Source organism: Oryzias melastigma, linkage group LG3, assembly GCF_002922805.2.
Source record: "Oryzias melastigma strain HK-1 linkage group LG3, ASM292280v2, whole genome shotgun sequence".
Lineage (NCBI taxonomy): Eukaryota > Metazoa > Chordata > Actinopteri > Beloniformes > Adrianichthyidae > Oryzias > Oryzias melastigma.
Window position 1 is genome coordinate 7,637,428 of NC_050514.1, and position 12,826 is coordinate 7,650,253.

General features: G+C 46.5%; 1 protein-coding gene across 5 annotated transcripts in view; it reads right to left on the minus strand.

The window, feature by feature from the left end:
* tp53bp1 (tumor protein p53 binding protein, 1) overlaps positions 1-12,826 on the minus strand; it is a 32,397-nt gene that overhangs the window by 6,314 nt on the left and 13,257 nt on the right. For 3 of the 5 annotated variants that reach the window (XM_036217169.1, XM_024296309.2, XM_024296311.2), the window contains exons 2-20: positions 11,648-11,861; positions 11,312-11,372; positions 11,167-11,239; positions 11,045-11,100; positions 10,871-10,975; positions 10,733-10,778; positions 10,507-10,664; positions 9,154-9,280; positions 8,973-9,067; positions 8,780-8,904; positions 6,846-7,566; positions 6,585-6,701; positions 6,361-6,510; positions 6,222-6,288; positions 4,776-4,868; positions 3,374-3,626; positions 1,562-1,714; positions 766-953; positions 388-558 (exon numbers count right to left, since the gene is read on the minus strand). In XM_036217169.1, the coding sequence (XP_036073062.1) occupies positions 388-558; positions 766-953; positions 1,562-1,714; positions 3,374-3,626; positions 4,776-4,868; positions 6,222-6,288; positions 6,361-6,510; positions 6,585-6,701; positions 6,846-7,566; positions 8,780-8,904; positions 8,973-9,067; positions 9,154-9,280; positions 10,507-10,664; positions 10,733-10,778; positions 10,871-10,975; positions 11,045-11,100; positions 11,167-11,239; positions 11,312-11,372; positions 11,648-11,827 (2,939 nt within the window). In that variant the 5' untranslated portion in view covers positions 11,828-11,861. Of the gene's footprint in view, positions 1-387; positions 559-765; positions 954-1,561; positions 1,715-3,373; positions 3,627-4,775; positions 4,869-6,221; positions 6,289-6,360; positions 6,511-6,584; positions 6,702-6,845; positions 7,567-8,779; positions 8,905-8,972; positions 9,068-9,153; positions 9,281-10,506; positions 10,665-10,732; positions 10,779-10,870; positions 10,976-11,044; positions 11,101-11,166; positions 11,240-11,311; positions 11,373-11,647; positions 12,540-12,826 lie in introns of those variants that run through there. The other 2 variants (XM_024296308.2, XM_024296312.2) reach the window with 2 other exon arrangements.

Here is a 12,826-nt window from a genome sequence, read left to right on the forward strand (position 1 = left end):
ATTGTCTATTTGTAGTTATTTTAAATATAATGATGGTTAAGATGAGTTTTTACATTCACTTTAAGCAAGACCCAATTAGTCGACTATTTTTTTTTGATTATTCGTTGATTTATGGACTATTAAAAAAATAGTTTGTGGCAGCACTACCAACAAGTAACCGAAGGGTTAATGTGAGGTTATTAACCACCAACCAACATGTTACCAACATATACCAACATGTTAATGTCAGGTTACTGTTCTGTCACTATCTAGTTAACAACATACCAGTTTGTCTACATTTGCCAACCAGACTGCAGATAGAAGTAGTAGCAGGAAGAAAGTGTTACTGCGGCTGCTGTGGGGGTGGGGGGGGTTGGAGTGCAGGAACGAGTCTCTGGGAAGACTCACCTGGACATGGAGGAGCGGGATGGGGGACGGCCCCTTCTAGCCCTACCCCTAGGGGTCACGGGGAGGAAGGACCGGGACCCTGAAGTATTGAAGCTTCTACCCGGGGAGGCCACTGACCCCACCCTGTTACCCCTGTGACCCCTCTGTAAATGCCCACCTCCCCTCCTGGGACTGCAGACACACAGAGGGGACGAACAGTTGGTCTGGCTGCACAGGCAGGAACCCGGGGGGGCTCATTAAGACGTGGCGCCCCCTGTGTTCGTGCCTGTGCAGCACTGGGGTCAGTCAGCCACAGGGAGGTCAAGAGTTAGAAGGTCAGAAAAAGAGGGAACACTCAGCATGCAAGTGGAGCACAGACGGCAGGAGGGGGCGCAGTACCTCATGGACCTGGCTCCTCTGCTGGGTGGGATAATGAAGTCTGGCCTGGGGGGGGCGGTGCTGCTGCTGGAGGCCTTGGAGGACAGGGAGCTGATGTCAGCGAGGTCCCCTAAGGTGACGGAGCTGCCAGTGCGGCATGGAGAAACCTCCTCCAGGACCTGACAGTCCACCACAGGCTCCTCACTCTCCTGGGGGAGTCACAGATGGGGGGGGTGGGGGGGTGAGCTGCAGTTCTTCCAGACAGAAGTCTCAATGCAGTCGAGGGGAACACGCAGAACTGCTCAGATGAAAACAAGCCGTTTTCTAAAAGCTTGTAGATGTGACATAGAAAATACCCTGGGGGGTCACAAGCTGCTCCGCCCCCTTCTGATGCATCTCTTGGAGACACATAGATCCATGAACCTCTTTGTTTTCCTGGTCTGAGCTGGAATCTGGATCAGAACAGTACGACTGGATAGATCCGATACTGCTCAACATTTTTGTTGATGTAAGGTTGTGAGGGGCTGTTAGCTAGAGGGAGACTAAACAAAGGACTAACCAGAGGTGAATTCTAATGAACTCCTGCTGCTCTGCAGAAACTATGTCCTTGAAAACAACACCTTTTTTAAAAATGTGGCTAAAATAGTGAAATCATAGTGAAAAGACTACTGGGAATGGTTTAGCAACAGGTCAAAAGATGAGCGGTGTGTTCTGCTGGTGTTGGTTCTGTTGGTACCGAAGTCTTTGGAAGTAGTTCTGATCACTACCAGTTTGATCCCTCCTAATGGGGAACATGATGGACTCTGGAGCGACTGACCTCCGTGACCCTGCGATCCACTTCCCTGCCGTCCTCATAGTACACGTCTGTGATGATGCGCGTGATGGTGGTGCGCACCTCCTGGATGGTGCGCACATGTCTGCGGTGAGTCGGGCCGGCGGCTCTCCTGAGCGACGGAGACCCCGGATCTCCCTGTGAGGAGCAGAAGAGGAGGGGAAGCGTGGAAGCAGATTCTGTCATAGTTGACCATGACTAGATGTGTGGACAAGTTTCACATCTGTGCTGGTAAACAACACTTAAAGCAGCTTTTCACCGAAATGCAACACATTAATAATGTAAAGTGTCATATTCTAGGAAATACCAGGATCCGGCCCTCCAGATCATTTTATTTTATTGTTATTAATGACCCGAAGTTATTTTGCACTCATAGCTAACTTCTATAATTTTGACAAAATTTATTTTTTTGGAGAGTAAAATATTGAAAGTTATTTAAGGTTTAAGTTAATTAATTCTGGAATAATGTTCCTGCCTTTTTATTATTCAAAATTATGTTAAAAAAATTTGTTTTAAAATGAAGTTTTAGAGTGTTCAATAAATGCTTATCCGGTTCAGCCCTTGTGCATGAAGTTTGACAATCCTGGCATAAAGGCTTGAAGTTAAGAGAGAGTAACGGGAGTTTTTACCGATTCACAGAGAATCATTACATGTGTTATAGTCAAAAGGCTCGCTGTGAGTGTGTGTGTAGCGGACATCCTGTGTGTTCTTCATCTGCGCTTTCCTCCTGGGAAATCCCTGCAGCTCCTTCAGATTTAAAAGTTTCACATAAGTCAGTCCCTCCAGGATTTCACGATGTTGTGATCACAACTATTAGTGCAAATTCAAGCAAAGCAGAGATTTGTTCCTCACCCAACAACTTTAAATTTTCATCCATCTTTGACCATTCTAGGATAACAAAAGTCATGGGGATGACGCAGCTTCACCGCCGTTTCCCTCTGACTCCTTCCCAGGAGCCATGCTCTTTTTATTAACTCTCTTTAGCTCTCTGTCCTTTTTTCTCTGTGAGCTGCGGGTGAATGGTCATTTGAGCTGAGTGAGAGTGCGTGCTTAGCGGCTGCAGGGGGTTTCACCGAGCAGCACAACATGAAAGGATTTGTGATCATTTCAGTATTATGTATAATTGTTTATCTGAATTGAATTCTTTCTCTTAGTATGAAAACAGACAGTTTGATGTAAGGGGCAAAAAGAAAACATACTTAGCCTTAAAATACCTTTAATTCACTGTGTTGAGAAAAAAAAATCTAAATTGTGACTTCAAACTGTGAATCGAATGGTGGCTTGACTGAATGGTTACATCCCTATTGATGGTGTATCAATCTGATTTGGATTTTTGGGCCAAAAACATTTATAAATTCATTCATTAAAAAGTCATCAGAAACAGTGGGTTCATTTGGGTTCCTTTTCTGTCCCACGTCATGATCTGCAGCTCCGCCCCTCTAACTGGATTTTCACATTTCAGCTGTGGGTGGAGTCAGCCTCCAACTTCCCCGTTCAGTTACCCTTAAGAGGCAGCAGCTCTTCTAGCCTCCCATACCCACGAAAACGAGCGGTTGGAAACGTGCTGACATAAGATCGATGCCAACAGCTCCCTCCAGGAAGTCTGCTCTGACAGCTCCGCCTCCAGACTAACACAACATTCAATTTCTCCTCCGAGCTACCAGTGATCAGCAAAAAAAACTTTCATTTTAGATGCAGAATACCGTATATCTCTTACCCCCACAACCAACTATTTATTTGAAAACAATCCTCTGGTGTTAGCGGTGAGACTGTGCACAAGCACGTGTACGCACAAACCTTGGAAGGGGTGGAGGTGGCCGTGCTGTTGGCCGCCTGCAGGAAGACCAGTTTTTGTGGTTCTGCTGCACCCGGGCGGGGGGCCTCAGGGGCCCCTCTCTGCTCCTCAGGCGGCTTGACGGCAGGTTTGAGGCTCCCCTGCGGCGCCGCCAGCCCCCCCTGCTGCGAGAGCTCCGACTGGCTGTTTGGCAGGCTGTGGCATCCACGTGAAGGCGTCTGGGAGCTCCTCTTAGGGGAAGCCAACAGCCCCTCCCTGGGAGATTCATGAAAACAACGAGATCCAGTTCACATACTGTAAATGTATCAGTGGAATAATGAGATTGTTAATATCATACAGTGCTACATGGATTCTCTGAAGGAGAAGTTCTAACTAAAATGTTCAGATCATTAACATTGGAAACATTGTTCTGCTTCTCCTGGAGGACGTTTCAGAAAGAAAAGCAGAATTTAAACGCATCACTTGCAGATGAATCTGTGAGACGTGAAATAAGTCTCACCACAGACTCCTGCGTAACTGAGGTTTTGTGTGTGAGTAAGAGGTAATTTGTGCGTAATTTTTAAAGATTTCTGTGTGTAATTAGTTTCAAGCTGTTGTAATTTTAATTTGAGCATGTGAACATTTTATTTTGTATTTATTTTGTATTTAATAATTTTTGTACTTATGCACATAATGTATTATATGAGTTACATGAATACACATGCACAAATCCTAAATTACGCACAAATCAGGAATTACGCATGCATAAATCGGGGTGATACTTAGTTTTCTCCATCGTTCTGTGGACTGAAGTGGGTTTTGTTCCATGTAAGAATCGATGAATTGATTTGAATCGATTTAAGCTTAACAGATCAATAATTAATTCATAAAAAATAGAAATCGATTTAGCACATAAAGCTAAAGTCCACTAGCTTGATGCTAATGTTTAATGGAATTTCCCATAGGACTCGGTCAACCTAAACATACATTTCTGGCTGAATAAACTCACACACATGAATTTTACAAACTCTTTTAAGGCAATCATTTTTAAAGTAACCATTTGAGGTCTAAAACATGCTCAGTCATTAGAATTTTCTTATAAGCCTTTTTGAACTTAGATTGTAAATAATATCCGGTAAAACTTGACATTGACTTGCTTAAAAAGATATTCCCGATAATTAATATAAAAACTCTAAATTAGCCTTTTTAAAACACTTAAAACACGACATGAGGGAGGTTGGTGCAGACACGTGATTTGCTGTGGCGCCCCCTAAAGGCAGCAATAGGAGTAAAAGAACTGCCAACGTTAACAGGTTAGCAGGGATCTGATCTGACGTGAGGGAGGTCTCTCTCTCTTCAAAGAAGATCCTGTGTGTGAATCTTAAAGTGACCCAGGAGTCCAAAGCTCTGACTGCATCTACTCACTCGACATTGGTGGTGTTGCTCACAGGCTGACTGCCCCCTCCTGCCTCCTGCTGCCGGTGCACCTGCCGCACTCGCGTGAACACAGACGGACTGCTGCAACAACACACACCAGCAACACCAGGTCATGGACGGCAGCAACCTGAGGATGCATCCAGACATCTGCAGCCCTTAAGAACGCGCTGAACGCAGATTCTTGTACACTCACAGGACTGTCGCTACCTGATACCAGCACATGAGATGTCACAACGGTGTGAATGTGGCTCCAGGCTTTTTCTGTCACAGCTCTATTCTGATACATGAAGACTTTTAAAAAGGACACTGTCAATACGTTCAAATCTGAGGCCAAGATTGGGTTGAGGTTCAGCTGGTTTCACTTTTAAAGTGAAATGTGCATTTACATAGACTTTCCATTGGAAGTGGTCGCTGGAATGAACGCTGCAGAGGACAGTGTGATCATAAATCTTACATGCCTGGGCAGAAACCAGGCTGAGAAAGGAGTCTGCCTTAAAGTCCTCCTCCGATGAAAATCCTGCTTTTTAACTTTCAGGGGTGGGGCTACTCAGCTCAGCTCCAAAAGCCACGCCCCCTCAGAGGAGATTTTGGAAACAGAGGCTTCAGATCAACATGAAAAATGGCTTTTTAAGACATTTAAGTTGTGGGATTTTGGTTAAGAACTTTATAATCTTAATAAAAACACTACTGGGAACGTTTTTTGTAATCTAAAAAAAATTGTCATAGGGCGACTTTCCATGGGTATAGGCGAGCTAGGCGACCGCCTAGAATGCCATCTGTTGGAGGGGGCGCCAAATTCCAATGATTTATTCATTATTTATTTTTTTCCAAGTTAACACACCACTTGTTTTGTGTGAAAAGTTAAAAATTAGATAAGAAATTAAATAACTCAAAAGTTTCCGATAACCAATAACTTTATCTGGTGTTGCGTCCCTCCTTGCCTGACCCACCCCCTGCCTGAGCTAGGTGGAAGGGAGGAGGAGGGAGGAGGGGTGCTTCTTCAAAACTTTCAGGATGAAAAGCAGCAAAACAAGCCCTCAGGGACAGCTTTGAGGTCAAAAAAGGAATGAAGAGGAGGAACAAACTGACTCAAAGCAGAGTTTGTCTGGTTTATTTACATTCAATTGCTTGGAAATCGTTTCTTCATTGGAAAAGAATAATTTAACTGGCAGTTTTGTTTTTTTGATGATGTTTCGACTAGACTGCAACGCAGAAAAGGGCCAGGGCCAGGGACTTTAAGGCAGAGGAGCTGCAGTCACCATCATCCTTCCAGCACGAAACACAAAGCTAGGCCTAGTAGGACTATCTGTAACCTGCTCCTAAAATCCTGTGGAGAACAATGCCGGGTTTGTTTGGTGGAGCACAGCTGCAGGAGATCATGCATGAAGCTCCTATACTGTGTAAAGGGAAGTGTGTGACTCAGCAGGATCTTACCTGGGGGCTGCCATGGAAACGGTGGTGACCTTGACCACAGCTGCGTCCTCCTCAGACGAGGCCGGCTCTGAGCGGTGACAGTGAGGAGGTGAGGAGATGTGAGGAAGAGCTGGAGGCCCCACGGGGAGCGTACACTCACTCTGCAGGCTGAAGCGCTCGGAGCTGCCCTCCTCCACCGGCGTCACCAGCTTCATCCTCAGACTCAGCTTCCTGTCCTCGTCCACTGAGGGGGAGTCGGCCCCCGCCATGTCCGCGGGCACGTCCAGCTTTTCAGAGAAGGAGGCGGTTTCTGCACAAAAGCCACAGTAGACATCAGGGAGTGTCAGCCCAGGACTGAACTCTGGATTTGGGGGGTGGTCGCACCAATGGGGGTGCTGTGTCTGAGCGTCTGCCTCAGCTGGTTGACCAGAGGCGGCGTGGCGCTGGCGGGGGGGCCTGCCAGCTCTCCGTCTTTAGGAAGAGTGAAGTGAAAGGAAATGTCTGGAAGACAGAAGCGGAGCTGGAATCAGAGGCTGGATTTAGGAAAGGGGGCTTCTGAAGATCTGATGTGTGAGCAGTAGAGCTGCCACGATTAGTCGACTGATCGGCTAAATAGTCGACAACTAACTTAGTCACAGAGCTCACCTCCCGAGCTGTCGCTCAGACTTTTGTTCGCCAGGCTCTGAGCTTCACTCCCCGACATCTCTGTCTGGGACGTCCCCTCTGGAGCCTGGAGCCCCTCTTTGTGGGGGTGGCTGCAGGAGATAGGGGGGTGTCCGTTCTCTCTGTCCGGAGGCCTCTCTCCAACCCCTTCCTCCTCCATGGGTTCAGGGGACAGCAGCTGGCTCTGGGACAGGACCAGAGCCAGGCCAGAGGCGCCTCCTGCATGCTCCTCTTCCACCTCCTCTTCTTCACATCCCACCCCCCCCTCCTTGTCTGTCTCTGCCCCGTGCTGATGTGCTTCTTCAGACGGACTCACGGCTGTTCCTCCTCTGGAGTCGGCCACGGCGGGCTGGGAGATGATGGACTGTGAGGGCAGGCTGCTGGGCGTGGCCTCAGAGGGGGGCTTCCTGTCCAGTACCATCCCGCTTCGTCCATCCTCCTGTGACTGTGAAGGAGCAGCGCCCCGTTCTCCACTTGGATCAGAGCTCGCTGTCCTGCAGGAGCCTACGTCTCTGCCGGGCGCCTCCTCCAGCGCCTCGATCTGTGTGGCCTGACTGTCCTCCTCTGGGCTGCGGTCCTGCCGGCTGCAGCTCTCAGAGAGCTGCAGGGAGGAAAACGGTGCCGGGTCCAAAGGTGGACCAGAAGACAGCGACTCCTCCCGAGGCTGAGAGGGCTTCGGGCTCTGCGTCGGGACGAACACGTCCTGAAGAAACAACAGCAACGTCAGACTTCAGGAGAGGACACAGAAGTAACAGAATAACCAGGAGAAATAAACAGGAGACACCTGAAAAAGACAGGTTTGAGGGGGTAGTGAGGAGATATCCATAATGAGGGATGACTTCATCTTGGTTCAGTTTAGAGCAGGCGTGTCAAATTCACAGGGGGCCAAATATGCATGCACTTCAATTAAAAAAAAAAAAAAGTCAACCTTTTGGCACAGAGGACCAAAATCAAAAACAAACCTTAGGTTGCGGGCGAAACAGGTAATACATTTAATAAATACTCTAAAACTAAATTTTTAAAACTGTAACTTTTTAAGATAATTATGAACTAGATATTTAGCATTACCTGCTTTAATGCTAGTGTGAATGTTGTGAGCTGAATTTGGCTGCTGAAGACGCTAAAGATGCTGAAGTTGATACCTGAAACCTCTGATGCTGATAACCAGGTAAAATATTAGCTAAATGACAAATTAGCCTAAAAAGAAAAAACTTAGGTTAGCCAAAACAGCTAGTATGTAGCTGAAAAAAATAGCTAATCTTCAAATATCCTAAAAAAAGGAAAAAAAAAAGCCTAAATTAGCCAAAACAGCTAACATGTAAATATTAGCTAATCTCCAAAACAGCATAAAAATCTTCAAAAGAAAATCCAAAATTATTTCAAACAGCTAGCATGTAGCTGAAATATTAGCTAAACTCTAAGATTTACTAAAATCTCAGTAAATGCCAAAATAATCCAAAAACTAGCAGAATGCCAATTTTTAAATCTTTAAAACTGTAACTTTTTAACAAAAAATATGTTAAAAAGTTACAGTTTTAAAGATTTAAAAGGCAGGAATATCATTCCAGAATAAATCAACTTAAACCTTAAATAACTTTCAATATTTTACTCTCCATAAAAATATATTTTGTCAAACTTATACAAGTTAGAAATGAGCGCAAGATAACATCGAGTCATTAATAACAATAAAATAAAATGATCTGGAGGGTTGGACAGAATAGAACACGTGGTTTAGAGGATTGGATGAACTGGAGATCCAGCTTCCACCTCTGTCTCTCTGATTTCTAACGATTTGTTTCAGTGATCTCTCTCCTGGTCCATATTTGTTCATTTTGATCGATTGAGGGGATCTCTTTCCTCGCGGGTCATTTTCAGGTTTCTCAGGCCAGACAGAGCAGAAAAAATGAAGTTCATACGTGGGAGAACTCAGGCTGGGAGGGCACGGGCAGGAGGCGCTCAAACGCAAAGCCAGCCGGGCTCTGGGACACGGGCGTGGAGGCAGAGGGGTGTGGCTTAGAGGTGTCCATGGCATCTGCAGCACCTACCAGATCAAAGTCACATCTTAACCATTGGATCAGTCCACACTGTGTAGCAGGTTCAGCTTTTTACCGTTCTGGGCTTCCGGCTCAGTTGGTGAGCTGGGAACTATCAGAGGAGTGTTGGGGAAGTTGTCTGGAGTGGGGGCCACATAATCCACAGAGCTCCTGAAGGAAGAGGCAGAGAACAAAGGTGGTTGAGGGGCCTCCGTGCGGCGGGTTTACCGTGTTCTGTGAGAGCAGAGGGGACTGACTGGGACAGGCTGTCCTGCACCAGAGGGCCCTGACCAGACAGATGGAGCAGTCGCAGGGTGTGGGCCGGGGTCAAGGAGGGCTGGCTCTGATGATCCGAGTCCGACACGGTGCTGTCCACTGCACCACCTGACCGAACACAGGACAGAGTGAGGCTGACAGGGATGAGATGGAGAAGGAACTCCTGCAGGAGGCTCGGGAGACACACACCTTCATAGGAAATATGTTTATAGAATGCAAGGATCAGATCATGATCAAAGATTTATGTAAATTTAGCTAAATGAAGGGATTCTGCACAGGGGACAACTGCGGGATAGCTCTGGGGTTGAGCGCCATTTTTACTGCACTGGTAATGTTAGATTGGGGTTGTGAAGGTCTGTAAGCTAGAGGGAGAGTGTTAACAGAGAACAGAGAGGCTAATTACAAATGCTAATCGTAATAAATAAATAAATAAATGAATGAATGAAATGGTTTATTTCAAGCAATCTGGTAATAATAATAGGGCTACAATGATTAGTCAACTAATTGACTATGAAAATAGTCGATTAGTCGTTACTTTATATTATATGGAGTCAGAGTGTAGTAAAGTTGAAAGTTATAATGGTATTCTGTTAGCTTTATGGACTATTTTGGCATTTTTTAAGGTTTTTTGTACTATTTTGGAGTCTAGCTAATATTTCAACTGCATGCTAGCTATTTTGGCTAATTTAGGATTTTTTCAGATTTTAGGCTAATTTGGCATTTAGCTAAAGGTTTAGCTAGCTATCAGCTTCAATGTTTTTAACTATCAATTTCAGCATCTTCAGCGGCCAAATTCAGCTTCCAGCATTCATACTAGCATTATCACAGGTAATGGTATATGTCTAGTTTTTAGCTAGTTTAAAACTAAGGTTTAAGTTTAAAACAGTTTGTGCATAACCTGATTAGTCGACTAATCTGAAAAAATAATCGGTGATTAGTCGACTATTAAAATAATGGTTTGGGGCAGCACTAAATAATACATAAAAAAGACACATATTACATAATCAATCACAAGTTGATCACCTGAAAGGGAGTGGAGGAAGTGAACTTTTAAACCATACCATTTTTCCTTTACATGAATTATCAACATCCGGTTCAGGACACACTATGCAATATTTATGCCCAACAATCCTAGATTCAGGTCATTAAAGATCCTTAAGATCAGTGATGTAATTAATCATGATAAAAAACCACTGGAACTCTCTGATAACAGATCAAAGGATGATCAAAGTGGGATTTTAACACAATAACAGCCAGAAGGTTTCCTGGTGTCTGTTTCTCTGTGAGACAGTGTGCGTTTGTGTGTCCCATCTTCACATCGTTTAACAACATACCCGTCTTGTCTCCATCAAACAGATCTTCCTGTGACGACAGGACCTCCTGGTCCTGCCGGTCCGGCTCGGCGCAGCCTGACGTGTTCTGGGAGTGTGCCGGGACCTGGAGGGTGGGCTGCCAGACGGACCCTGAGGAGCTGCTGGAGCTTACCTCAGACCTGGAGGAGAAACTCTGGGTTAAAAGAGGAACGCTGACGGTCTCCCGTGATGTCACCAAGAGACGTACCTTGGCGCCGCGGCGCTCTGGCTCTGTGCACCAACAGTCTGCTCCACTGGGAAAACAGGAACCAGACAGACGGTCAGACTACAGAGAATATGGACCACGGCCTTGACCCTCAGACCAACACCATGTCCTAAATCAGACCTGAGCTCCTGGGCTTGTCGGTGTGGGAGGGACAAACTAAGACTTCCTCAGCCTGGAGATCCTGACTCTGAGAGAGCTCCAGAAACCCCAGTGGACAAGATTCCCCTGAAACACACAGCAAAGCTGAAGATCCAGTTCAGATCTACACCCACATGCACAGCCATGCTCACATACCTTCAGACTGAATGCAGTTTGTTGTGGAATCAGCTCCAGAATCCATGTCTGCACACCTGAAACAGGAAATGACATCACTGCATGTGCCTGAGCATCTTCAGAGTTGTGTCCTCCTGCCGTACCCTCTGCTGTTCTGCACCGGATGGCCGCCGACAGCGCCACGGTGCTCCTGCGGGGCGGACTGTGCGTCGGTGTCTGCAGGAGGAGAACAGAACCGGGTCAGGACTGGACTGTTGATGAGGCGCTGGAGGCGTGACAAACACCCACCGGATGCAGGCTGGCTGTCGGTCTGGGAGCTTCTGCTGCCCAGTGGGGAGGAGATCAGCTCCTGGATCCCAAAACACGTTCAGGTTAGTTCAAGGACACTCAGTGGCTGAATCATCAACCTGACCACAACCATCAGCTGTTCTGAGCATGCTCAGTGGGGCCAATTAAGTCTGACTGTGCATGTATGTTTTGATGGCGTTCTACAGTTGTCTGTGTGACCTGACTTTACCTGTCCTGTAGGACTTTGATCAGCACCTGTTCGCGTGCACGCGGTCAGAAGTGTTTGCAACCATCAGAACAAACCTTGCTCGGTGTACCGGGTGGATGGCGGCTTACCAGCACGGGGCTGCGGGAGGCGGGCTGCAGGATGGACAGGCGGCGGGCCAGCAGGGCTCGGTAGCTGCTCTCCGGGTCATCCTCCAGAGCGACGCTGTCCGGCTGAGAGTCCTCCACGATCAGGCACGGGTTTTCCGGCTGCGGCAGGCTGGAGTCCAGGTCGCTGCCACTGGGATCCATCAGATCAGGAGAGCCGGAGGCGGGCCGCTGTTAGCTGGACCGGCGACAGCAAAACACCCAGGTGGACATGTGAGCTCGAGACAGACACGGTGAGCGGGGAGGAGCCAGCGCGCGGCGCGAGCTTGTTAGCTTGTTAGCCAAGGCAAGGCGCGCGTGCCTGCAGCAGCACACAGACCAAAGCCGCGAGCGTGCGCTGGACAAACGCTAACAAACAAAAACATTCACGTTTCTCCGCGACAACGCCCACTTCCGCTGTGAGTGCCGCGGGAAAACGAGACGGGAGCTGTTTGATTGGACCAGGAGAACATGTGACGTCATAAATAAGCGACGGTCCCTTTTTTCTAATGAAACACCAAACAAAAGAAAAATAGCGTGACGTGAATAATCAGCATTACTTGACTTGAAAGTTGGAAATTTTAAATAAAAAATAACGTTTTGAAAATCAAAATAAGATAAGGTAGATTTTTATTCGTTGGCAAAACAGTTTTATGGAGCAGAAGTGTTTATTCATGCAGACCCCCAGCATTCAGTATTGTCCTGGTGTTTAAATCCATACTACCCCGCTGTAGAACAGAAATGGTTAAAAGCTGTATAAAACTGGTAATATGTCAAACTTGAGGCGAAGAACCAAAAGCCTAATGAACCTTTATTTGGACCAAATCTAATGGTCTGACTAATATAAAAACACACAAAAACACACACACACACACACATTGGAAATGATTCACGAATGTACATGAATGAAGCATGGGTTTGGCTACTTTTGTCTACTAATATGAAAAAAAATCTAAATGTTATAATCAAATAGCTAAAATGAAGAAGAATACATCTGAATTCATTCATCTTCTTAACCGCTCTGTCCTGTTCAGGGTCGCGGGGGTGTTGGAGCCTAACCAGGCTGCTGATGGGCGAAGGCGGGGTTTACCCTGGACAGGTCGCCAGTCTGTCGCAGGGCTACATCTGAATTGTAAAATAAAAAAAAGTTAGTTTTTTAATTGT